The sequence below is a fragment of the Saccopteryx leptura genome, chromosome 4, assembly GCF_036850995.1.
Source record: "Saccopteryx leptura isolate mSacLep1 chromosome 4, mSacLep1_pri_phased_curated, whole genome shotgun sequence".
NCBI lineage: Eukaryota > Metazoa > Chordata > Mammalia > Chiroptera > Emballonuridae > Saccopteryx > Saccopteryx leptura.
In genome coordinates, this window is record NC_089506.1 from 107391597 (window position 1) to 107403934 (window position 12338).

Genomic DNA, 12338 nt, shown 5'->3' on the forward strand with positions numbered 1-12338 from the left:
GTAGATGAGGCAAAGCAAAGATGTGTGTGTTTTGTTTTCTGGAGAAGGTCAATAAGTGTGATAAATCTCTAACCAGACTTACCAGAAAGAGGATGCAAATTACCAATACCAGGAGTGAGAGAAGTGACATGATTATAGAGTCTAGGGAATTTAAATGAAAATAAGTAATATTGTGAGCAACTTTATGCTAACATTAGTTTTACAACTTAAATGGAATGAACAAATCTTTGAAATGTACAAACAGCTAAAGGTCATTCGAGAAGAAATAGATAATCCTAATAGCCCTATATCTATGAAAGAAATTGACTATATGATTAAAATTTTCCCACAATGAAAACTCCAGGCCTAGATGGCTTTACTGGTGAACTTTGCTGAACAAGTAAGAAACAATACAAACTCCAAATAAACTCTGAGAAATTAAATAAAACACCTAAGAATTCAGCATTACCTGATACTAAAGCTAGACAGAGACAGAACATCCTGCGTGAAACAGATGCAAGAAATCTTACCAAAATTTTAGCAAATCAAATTCAGCAAATATATAAAAAGGATAGTACATCATAACCAAGTGAGGTTTATCCCAGCCTTATACCCAAAAACTGAAAGCAGGGACTCAGGTACTTGTATACCCATGAACATAGCAGCAGCATTCACGATATCCAAGAGGGGGAAGAGAATGTGGTATATACACACAATGGAATATTATTCGGCCTTAGAAAGAAAGGAAATTTTGACACATGCTACAACATGGGTGGACCTTGAAGACAATATGCTAAGTGAAATAAGCCAGTCACAAAAAGACAAATACTGTGTGGTATCACTTATATGAGGACCTAAAGTATTCAAACTCGTAAAAGCAGAAAGTAGAGGTGGTTGTCAGGGGCTGAGGGGGGGGAGACGGAGAATCAATGCTTAATGGGTACAAAGTTTCTATTTGGGAGTATGAGAAAGCCCTAGAGAGCCGGTGGTGGTGATGGTTATACAATAATTTAGATGTATTTAATGCCACAGCACTGTACACTTAAAAATAGTTAAAATGGTAAATGTTATATTTTGTTTATTTTACTACAATAAAAAAAGAGACCACATAGGTAATGTAAATTTCTTAGTACAGTATCCAAAACAGTTTATTGGTTCAACAAATATTAATTCTTCCCAAAAAAGGTGTGTGGAGCTAGTGCTGACAAGAAAGCGGAGAAATTGGGACCCTTGTACGCAGCTGGTGGGAATGTAAAAGGGGGCAGCTACTGTGGCAAATCATAATACAAGATAAACCCTGTTTTGCATTGTTACAAATGTAAACCAACTTTTGCCCACCCCTGTATACTCAAGAGACTAGAAAGCATATATTCAAACACAAACTTGTACACAAATATCATAGGAACATTGTACATAATAACCAAAAAGTGAAAACAACTTAAATATGCATTGCTGGATGAATGGATGAATAAAATATGGTATATTGATACAGTGGATTATTATTTGGCTATAAAAATAGGAAAGAATTACCGATTCACGCTATAACATGGACGAACCTTTAAAACATGCTAGTAGAAACTAGACCAGATCTTGACCAAACCACTGAACTTTATTGTGCCTCAGTTTGCCCATATTAGACTAGGGAAATGGGGCAGATGACATGAGTAGTTTCTTCTAACTCCAAGCTTGTGTGATGTGATGATTCTGTGATGTTTGCTCTTGTGTCTGAGCAACCCTGGGTAATGTGCTCTCATTATCACGTGGGTACTACGATGTAACAGATATTTAATTCTCTTTTATTTAGCACTTGAGACTAATTCTCTCCTCTATCCCAAGCATTTGATTTCTTACAGAAAATTGATGTAACTGATATCAAAATAAACAGACAGCCAACTAAATGGGAAATGATATTTTCAAACAACAGCTCAGATAAGGGCCTAATATCCAAAATTTACAAAGAACTCATAAAACTCAACAACAAACAAACAAACAATCCAATAAAAAAATGGGAAGAGGACATGAACAGACACTTCTCCCAGGAAGAAATACAAATGGCCAACAGATATATGAAAAGATGCTCAGCTTCATTAGTTATTAGAGAAATGCAAATCAAAACTACAATGAGATACCACCTCACCCCTGTTAGATTAGCTATTATCAACAAGACGGGTAATAGCAAATGTTGGAGAGGCTGCGGAGAAAAAGGAACCCTCATACACTGTTGGTGGGACTGTAAAGTAGTACAACCATTATGGAGGAAAGTATGGTGGTTCCTCAAAAAACTACAAATAGAACTACCTTATGACCCAGCAATCCCTCTACTGGGTATATACCCCAAAACCTCAGAAACATTGATACGTAAAGACACATGTAGCTCCATGTTCATTGCAGCACTGTTCACAGTGGCCAAGACATGGAAACAACCAAAAAGCCCTTCAATAGAAGACTGGATAAAGAAGATGTGGCACATATACACTATGGAATACTACTCAGCTGTAAGAAATGATGACATCAGATCATTTACAGCAAAATGGTGGGATCTTGATAACATTATACGGAGTGAAATAAGTAAATCAGAAAAAAACAAGAACTACATGATTCCATACATTGGTGGAACATAAAAACGAGACTAAGAGACATGGACAAGAGTGTGGTGGTTACCAGGGGTGGGGGGAGGGAGGACATAGGACATAGGAGGGAGGGAGGGAGAGAGTTAGGGGGAGGGGGAGGGGCACAGAGAACTAGATAGAGGGTGACGGAGGACAATCTGACTATGGGCGAGGGGTATGCAACATAATTTAATGACAAGATAACCTAGACATGTTTTCTTTGAATATATGTACCCTGATTTATTAATGTCATCCCATTAACATTAATAAAAATTTATTAAAAAAAAAGAAAAAGAAAATTGATCTAGAACTTTGCTGTAGATTTATAAACCACACTTCATCAAAAGGAGAACAGTAATTATCTTTACTTTTTTTAAAGCTTAAATAAACTGATCCCAGTGACTTTATTATAAGAACATTGGTCCTAATGTGTTTTGTGGTCACACAGAATCCGGTATTGTCTAGTCCAGCAGTTTGGCCGTGTCTGAGAGACAGCCCAGCCCGATGGCAGTGCAAGCTGTCTGTGGAAGCTACCTTTGCAGTGGGGTGCAGACAGGAGAGAAAGCAGTGACAGGAAATGGATCATTTTTTAAAAATCACATAAAAACATGGATGTGCCCCTTTACAGTAGCATACCCCAGCTGCTGATAAGAACCCCGTTTCTGGCCTGCGTTTGCTTGTTTGGGGAGGGGAGAAGAGGACGATAATCTCTGGGGGCCATGCTTTACCTGCCTCCTGTAGGATACTTTATGGGGTGTTTTCTTGCCTCTTGGTTTTCAGCGCATCAGAGCAGAGTGACAATGATCCTCTTCGTCCTGGAGCTGGAGTGGGTGCTGAGCACGGGACAGGACAAGCAGTTTGCCTGGCACTGCTCGGAGAGTGGGCAACGCCTGGGAGGTTACCGCACCAGTGCTGTGGCCTCGGGTCTACAGTATCCTTTGCTGGAGAAAACTCCTTGGTGAGAACTTAGCTGCTGACTTCTTTCTTTCATGAAAATCTTGGGTATGTGCAACTTGAAAGTTTTCTTTTTTATTTGCTGACTCACCCTGCTGATTAAGATACCCATAGACTTTTCTAATGAACAAATCCTCGAATAGGAGGAGTAAAGTGAGGTTTTTCACCTAAAGTAACAGACCCTGCTGAGTAGGTGTAGTCCGCTATGACCCAAAGCCTGACATGTAGATAGAACACAGCCCAGATTCTGAGTTGCAGCTATCACAAGGAATCATGGACATGGAGATAAAACCATCATTGAAATAATCTTTTATTTTGTACATGAGTAGTTTACACATAGATACTAAGGTTGTGAACACTCCCATTGTTCCCCATTGCTGAAGAACCACAGGAGTCTTCTTTGTTTAATAAATATTTGCGAGGCTACCATGCCAGGACCATGATGGTATCTATAGGCTTTGTTCCAGCTCCAAGACTGCCAGAAGATATAGAATGATACTGTTTTTCTCTCCCAAGTCTCCAGGGCCCATGCGCTCAGTGTGAACATCTGCCATGCTGAGTGATCCTCACATCTGGCCCACTGGGCTCCAGCCATCACGGCCGGGCCAGCTGTGAACCCTGTGTGTCTGATGCTACCATTGTAAGGCGTGAAGAGCCCCGGCTTTCTTGATTTATAAAGCATGGAACACTCTTCACCATCTGGCCTATGAGGAAATAGGTGGAAATAGATCACTTGTCTGCCAAAGGAAGAAGAAATAATAAGATTTACTTTCAAAATTTCATCTCATTTGTAAGCTGCCTATTAGTGGTTCTGAACAGTCCAGAACAGTCCTTTGCTGTTTCTTTGCAGTGGCTGGATTTTTGTATGTATAAGCTAACGTCGCTCTTCTGTTCCTCACTGGGAGGTCAAGATGATGATACTAAGAGTGGCCTTCGTAGAAGGTTGTAAAAGTGGCACATTAGCAGGAAGACCAGAGTGAGGACAATAAGGAATGAAGAGCAGGATCAGCTTATCTTTGAGAGGGTGGTACCACCTGCTAATAAAAGAAATTCCAAAGTTTACTTTTAAAAAGCCAGTTCATTTGAGCCTAATGCCTGAATTGAAATACATGGATTCTTTTTCCAATAGATTAATGATTTCTTATAGTGTAAGAGCTGGAAGGCCCTTAGAGATCACGTAGTCTAACTCCTCGTTTCACACGTGTGTCAGCTGAAGCCCAGGAAGGCCGCAGCCGGCTGTGCGGCCATGCAGCCGTGTGCGGGAAGTTGCCGTCAGAATCCAGGTGTTGTGCTTGGGCTGCTGTCTTTTCTTGTCATACAGCATTGCCCCGTTGAGAACAGAACTAATGGCACCAGTATATAATAATTTGTTCTTAATATTTTGGCTTCTGTATCACTAGCCAAGCCTAGTGATTAATATCTTCTATATCATATAACCAAGCTAAGGAGTAGAGAAAAAGTAGAGAAGTTTACTTTTTAAACTATCTGAGATGAAAAACACAAATACACAGAACTAAACTCACTTTGACTGTAGTGGTCTTGACTGCAGGCATCTCCAGAAGTTATCCTCACTTTTCCACTGTTTCCTTTGGTCATACCATGTGGTTTGCCAAGGTGGGGGAAATCATGTGATTGGATAGCGGAAGCTTCTGTGTGTGCGTGTGTGAGAGGGGGAGAGAGAGAGAGAGAGAGCGCGCGCGAGCACACACCTGTGGGGCTTATTTCCTAGTATCTATGGCCATCCAGCCTAACCTTGCTATTAAGGTGGAGGGAGCTGCAATACAGTAGCTGGATAGGCCCTTCCACAAGATTCCTTCACCCCCACCAGCTCTGCTTCTCCAGCTCCAGTTTTGGAGCCACAGCCTCAGCTCTGGCTACCGCTCCTCGTAGCACATGTGTTCCTGGTGATTCCCCAGTGCTGCCCATTGATGGCCGAAGAGGGCTGCTTCGCTGGAGTCTCAGCCGAGAACTGTGCAACTTTCCCGAGACTGGGGGCTGTTCTCTGGGGCTGCCTGTGCACAGACTGTTAACAGGCATAGTAGACATACGATACAGCGTTGTGGTTCACATTAATATCCAGTTTTTGGACACATTTTCTCATGGGAACCCTCCACCCCCACCTCTCTTCTTTCTGTCACCTATCATACCTGCATGTTTTTTTGTGGATTTTTGTTTTGGGGTTTTTTGGTGTATATGATAAGGGAAGGAAGAAGTAGACCTGCAATAGTTGAAATGTTCAGAATGGTATCATTGCCCCTGTTTCTCTTCAGGACGGATGCTGGGTGGTATAGATACGAGACTTCTACAAGTGAACTCATTCTCTCCCGTCGCCGCCCAGTCTGTCATGCAAGGGCAGAATGATGACATTGAATTCAGCACTTTTTCTCTTCTTTCAGGCCTCTTAGTGGAGAGTAAATATAAAAGGAAAATAAACAAAATTGAAGTAAAGGAAGACCAAGAGACTGACCAGTTTACACACTGAATTATCAATTTCTGAATAACCTAAAAAATCTATGGTTGTTTTGGCTAAAGATATGAAGCTTCAGGTATTAAATGGTCTGTTATAACAACAATAAGGCAGAGAAGGAGAGAAAAAGAATTAACTTATATTTGCAGTCCCTGAGAGTATAGTTCTTAATATATATTACTTTGTTCACCATGAATACAGTAAGATGAAGTAAAAACAAGAAGACCTAGTTTTCAATTTTCATAGTGTAGAAACCAAGGTTCAGAGAAGTTCAGATTGCTGAAATGACTTTCTCGAGGTCACATGAGTGTCACCTGGTAAAACCAGGATTAGACTCAGGGTATTACAACCTTTTAGCTAGCCCTCTGCACAACTAGATACAGAAGAGTGGAGGCACTTCTCAGAGGCACATGGCAGGTTGACGTCAGGAAACAGAACTGTCTCCGTCCCCACCTTGCTTCCTAGTCTCTACATTTGTCAGTCCTTTCTCGGGCCTCACCTTTTATGTCTTGTCATTGGCCATGTTTGATGACATTGTTCATGCTTCCACAAAACAATTTAGGTATTCTTCATTTTAAGATTCTGTTTATGTTGGAGATATTTTTAAAATGTCACTTTAGGTGGCAAGCTGTCTTTCCACCAAGAGGTCTCTTAGATCTGCTCCTGTTCAGAGAATGAGTACAGAAAAGCTGTTAAGATTATCTTGATTTTCATTTTTCCTCATATCACACTCAGTGCCAATCACTCTGGCTTTAAGGTTTTACTATAATTTTATTTCAACTCTCTTTCAAATAGTTTTTGTTGGCATCTTCTGTTTTTAGAGAATTCTGTTATTTACCTGCAATTGTAAAGATTGCTGGGTATCAGATTGAGTCTGTTTTCTTCATCTGAGTTTGTTAAAATTAAGGTAAATTTAAGGTGATCTCATTTTTTATAAATTTTAATGTATTTTTACATATATCTACTTGTTTATAGAGTATAACTAATCTCCCTTGTTCTTGAGACTGGAAAAAAATTTTATACCTTGTTCTCCCTCATGTTTAAAAAAAATCTTATGATGAAAACTTTCAGAACACATATCAAATTCCTTACCACTCAGATCCACTGTTGACCTGCTCTCCCCTGGTGCTTTCTCTTTTTACTGGAATATTTTAAAGCGAATTCCAGACCTTATGTCATTCTATCCTTATATATTTCATTGTGAACCTCTAAAATTCAATATTCATAATGCTGTATTACTCCTAAAATTTATAATTATTCCTTGATGTTGTGGAATAATCGATCCCTTTTAAAATTTTACTTGTTTCTAAAGTGTCTTTTTGTAATGATTATGTTTGAAATTGGGTCCATATGAGGCCCACATGTTGGATCGGGTTATCATACCTCCTCAATGTTTTAGTCTAGAACAGTGTCCCACCCCTTTTTTGTACTTTTCTGAAGTGAGAAGCAAGGAGGCAGAGAGACAGACTCCCACATGCACCCGACCAGGATCCACCCGGCGGCAATGCTCTGCTTATCTGGGCTGTTGCTCCCTTACAACCAGAGCCATTCTAGCACCTGAGGTGGAGGCCATGGAGCCAGCCTCAGGGCCCGGGCCAACTTTGCTCCAATGGAGCCTTGGCTGCAGGAGGGGAAGAGAGAGACAGAGAGAAAGGAGAGGGGGAGGGGTGGAGAATCAGATGGGCACTTCTCCTGTTTACCCTGGCTGGGAATCGAACCTGGGACTTAAACACACCGGGCCAACACTCTACCACTGATCCAAACCAGCCAGGGCCTCGCACCCCTTTCTTTATGCCACTGTGAAGATGCTGAAGTCAGTTCTCCTGTAGACAGAATCACATACTAAATTGATCTCTGCTTCTTCATGTTGTCATTTTACCTGTTCCTCTACCTACCTGTGTCCCCCATTTTTCTGTACGTGGAAAGTTGCCTCTAAAACCTTGACTCAGTTCGGACTCAACTTTTGGTCAGAACCCTTGGTGATTGTGCTGTTGTTGTTCATAGTGCTGCACAGCAGGAAGCACAGTGTGGGGCCCTCCTCTAGTGAGGCAGGATTGGTCAGTGGCTCAGGGGATGGCAGCCTTCCTGCAGGCAGTCCTTCCCACTAGTCTTGCCTTTACTGGTTTCGTCCACCACTGATCTTTGCCCCAACTAGCTCTTCCGTTAGTGTTGGAAAATGGTGACTTTGTAATCCTATCATGTGTGCACGGGTGTAAGTTGGAATTCTTTTATAAAGTACTAGAATTTTACCTCATTTAACTAGGGCTGTTTGATTATCCTGAAACAAAATTAATACATGAAAAGCAGCATAAATTCTTAATTATTTCTCTAACTGCTCATTTTCAGGTAGAGATGTAGTACCCTGCTTAGTTCCAATAGGGATCTTTTATAAACTCTCAGGACTTGTCTTTTTTTTTTTAAATAATATATCTAGGAATTCAATAAATTGCTTCTGCTTCTTTTTTCTTAAATGTTCATATTGTCCATCTTTGGGCAGTAAGAGCCCCATCATATTGGCTCTTGTGTCTTTTTTTTCCTTGATAAATAAAACCAAACATTTATTTACACCAGAGCATTCCAAGACTGGATCTTTCACATATGAAGGACAAAGTATTATACACACACAGCAAGGGGTGGCAGGGCTGTCACGAGAGTTTGTAGTTTTCCCAGTTGTAGGTCTGCCATTTCAGTCTCACTGAGACAGTGGCTGTGCTCCTACCTCCCAGACACGTTTACAAGCCTGACGGCAGGTCTTCTCACTGGCGGCCTCGCTGGCTGGCGTGTAAGGAACGGGGGAGCTAGGAGAAAAAGGAGCTAGCAGGCTTAAAATGGAAGTGTGGCCACATCTCCCATGAGTTCTTAAAACATTGTTAGTGTGACATTTATATAGAAAATGTGTTTTTCTTTTGTAAAAAGCAATAAACGTTGTTACCCAATAACTAACTGAATTCAAAATGGCCAAGTCAAAGGGAATTAAAATGTATTTTGCCTCCCCCCTTCCAACCCGCTGTAGAGCATATTGGGGATGAAAGAGGAGAGGACTAAGGTAAGGAGCCTGGGAGAGAAGGTGACCAAAATTTTAAACTAAACATATAAGTGAGTTGGATTTACGGTCAGGTCAGTAAGACATTACTCATCCCTGTGTCTTTTTGATACAACCGCATAGCTTCTGATAGTATCCTTGCTTTTTGATACAACTGTCTTAAGTTCATCTTGTCCCTTCCTGTCCCAGTCCTGCAGTCAACTGCTTCTCTTAGTGAGGAATAGTATTTAGAGATAGCTAGAAAATACATGTATGTGTATTTTTTAAAAGAAAAGCAATTATCATTGCATGTAATGTTTCTTTTTTTTTTTTTTTTTAATGGGGTGACATTGATCAATCAGGGTACATAGGTTCAGAGAAAACATCTCCAGGTTATTTTGACATTTGATCATATTGCATACCCATCACCCAAAGTCATATAGTCTTCTGTCACCTTCTGTCTGGTTTTCTTTGTGCTCCTCCTCTCCCCGCACCCCCTCCTTTCCCCTTCCCCCACCCCATAACTACTACACTCTTGTCCATGTCCCTGAGTCTCATTTTTATGTCCCACCTATGTATGGAATCATATAGTTCTTAGTCTTTTCTGATTTACTTATTTCACTCAGTATAATGTTACTAAGGTCCATCCATGTTGTTGTAAATGATCCGATGTCATCATTTCTTATGGCTGAGTAGTATTCCATAATGTATATGTGCCATATCTTCTTTATCCAGTCTTCTATTGAAGGGCTTTTTGGTTGTTTCCATGTCTTGGCCACTGTGAACAATGCTGCAATGAACACGGGGCTGCATGTGTCTTTACATATCAATGTTTTTGACTTATGGGGGTATATACCCAGTAGAGGGATTGCTGGGTCATATAGTAGTTCTATTTTTAATTTTTTGAGGAACCACCATACTTTCTATCATAATGGTTGTACTATTTTACATTCCCACCATTGGCATGTAATATTTCTAATTGAAATTTAACATTACAGAATTTTTACTTTATTTTTATACTTGGTTCTTTTATCTTGGATTGAAAATTTTGGTTCCTAAAACATTAACATAATTCCTTATTTGCTTTTTCCTGTGGTGTATTTAAGTTGTTTCAACATAATGATAGTAATACTATAATAACAAGACTACTGAATGAGATTTTAGATCTCTTTGCAGTCTCATTGTCCTTGGAATATATTCTATGAAGGACACATGGTCAAAATGTTGTGTTTTGAAGTCACTTGAAATAATTCTGTTAACTACCTGGTTATAACACTAATTTGATAATGAAGTTCATTCATTTTACCCTATTGTCAATTTGGGGGACTTTTTTTAGAATTTCTTCATTTTAGAGAGGAGGGGGAGAGAGAGACAGAGACAGAGAAAAATAAGGGGGGGGGGGGAGCAGCAAGCATTAACTCCCATATGTGCTTTGACCAGGCAAGCCCAGGGTTTTGAACAGGCAACCTCAGCGTTCCCGGTCGATGCTTTATCCACTGAGCCACCACAGGTCAGGTGGATTTTTTTTGTTTGTTTTGTATTTTTCTGAAGTTGGAAACGGGGAGGCAGTCAGACAGACTCCTGCATGCGCCCGACCGGGATCCACCCGGCACGCCCAGGGCGATGCTCTGCCCATCTGGGGCGTTGCTCTGTTGCAACCAGAGCCACTCTACCACCTGAGGCAGAGGCCATAGAGCCATCCTCAGTGCCTGGGCCAACTTTGCTCCAATGGAGCCTTGGTTGCGGGAGGGGAAGAGAGAGACAGAGAGGAAGGAGGGGGAGGGGCGGAGAAGTAGATGGGCGCTTCTCCTGTGTGCCCTGGCCGGGAATCGAACCAGGGACTCCTGCATGCCAGGCCGATGCTCTACCACTGAGCCAACCAGCCAGGGCCTGGATTTTTTTTTAACTTAAATATTTTTAATGTGTAAAGTAATTACTAGAGTACAAAATGGAAACTATATGACGGGAAAAGTCACACCTGCATTCTGTCCCATCAGCTTGTTTCTCCCTTCTCCATTGGCAGCCATTTTTGTTAGATCTTGATTTAACAAGTCCAGGGCATCCTTTTCTAAATAATAGCACACACACACACACACACACTTGTATTTGTATTTTCTCCCTTTTTTACACAAAAGTAATAAAGCATATCAACTCTCATATACTTTGGCTTTTTTCCCATTAATAATATATCCTGAAAGTTACTCCATGTCAGTCTGCTTATGGTATGGAGGTCTCCTCAACTGCCCCTCCACTCAGTATTCTGTTGCATGGATGTGTCTGGTTAATTCAAAGTCCCCATTGGATGGACTTTGGCATAGGTTTTAAGCTTTAGCTGTTACAGTAATACAGAGTGAATAGCCCCAGTACGGTTTCATTCTGTGTTTTTGCCAGTGTATCTCTGGGACAGATCTCTAGAGCTAGGATTGCCAGGCACTTGTCAACAGCCCCTCGGATTGTTACAGGAGACTTATTGTGTAGGCAGTTTCTGCATGGCATGTACCAAACTTGCAGAGTTCAGTATAGAACTCTGAACCAGAAGGAGAGCAAGTGTTTGCCCTAAACCAGGGGTCAGGAACCTATGGCTTGTGAACAACATGTGGCTCTTTTGATGGCTGCATCTGGCTTGCAGACAAATCTTTAATAAAAAAAATAATAACGTTAAAAATATAAAACATTCTCATGTATTACAATCCATTCATTTCCTACCGCTCATGTTCATGGTTGCGGGTGGCTGGAGCCAATCACAGCTGTCCTCCGGGACAACACTAAATATTTATTGGATAATGCCTAACATACACGGGTCGTTGTATGGCTCTCACGGAATTACATTTTAAAATAGGTGGCGTTCATGGCTCTCTTGGCCAAAAAGGTTCCCGACCCCTGCCCTAAACCATATTGTTTGTACAGTTAAAGCACCAGGGAGCCACCTTTGTCTGTAAATGGTAGAAGCCCTTCTGAAATCCCCAGTTTCCTGACGCCCTGTTGGCCTTGCAGGCAGCTGTCAGAGGACAGCAGTCCAGCCTGCTAGGACCTAGCAGCTAGGTGAATGCTTTTTTGCATAGCCCTGTTTTCATTTTCTGAACTATTCATGCATATGGTTTCCCTATTTTTCTATTAAGCTTATGGCTTTTTTCTTGATTGTTCTTTTTATATATTAGGGATTTGGGCTTTTGGTGATTTAAGTTGCCAGTATTGTTTTTCAGTTGGTCTTTTAGCTTTTCCTATGGTATTTGTTTGTTGTTTGTGTTTTTGAATAGTAATAGCTTTTTCTACTTCAAGGCTATAAAGAAACTTTTCCATCTAGAAC

The 12338-nt window shown here is 40.9% G+C and overlaps 1 protein-coding gene across 1 annotated transcript in view; it reads left to right on the forward strand.

Annotated features, from left to right (window-relative positions):
• The window catches only part of WDFY2 (WD repeat and FYVE domain containing 2), a 196752-nt gene that overhangs the window by 148038 nt on the left and 36376 nt on the right, over positions 1-12338 (forward strand). Inside the window, exon 5 of the mRNA XM_066380938.1 lies at positions 3369-3519. Coding sequence (XP_066237035.1) covers positions 3369-3519 — 151 coding nt within the window. The remainder of the gene's footprint in view (positions 1-3368; positions 3520-12338) is intronic.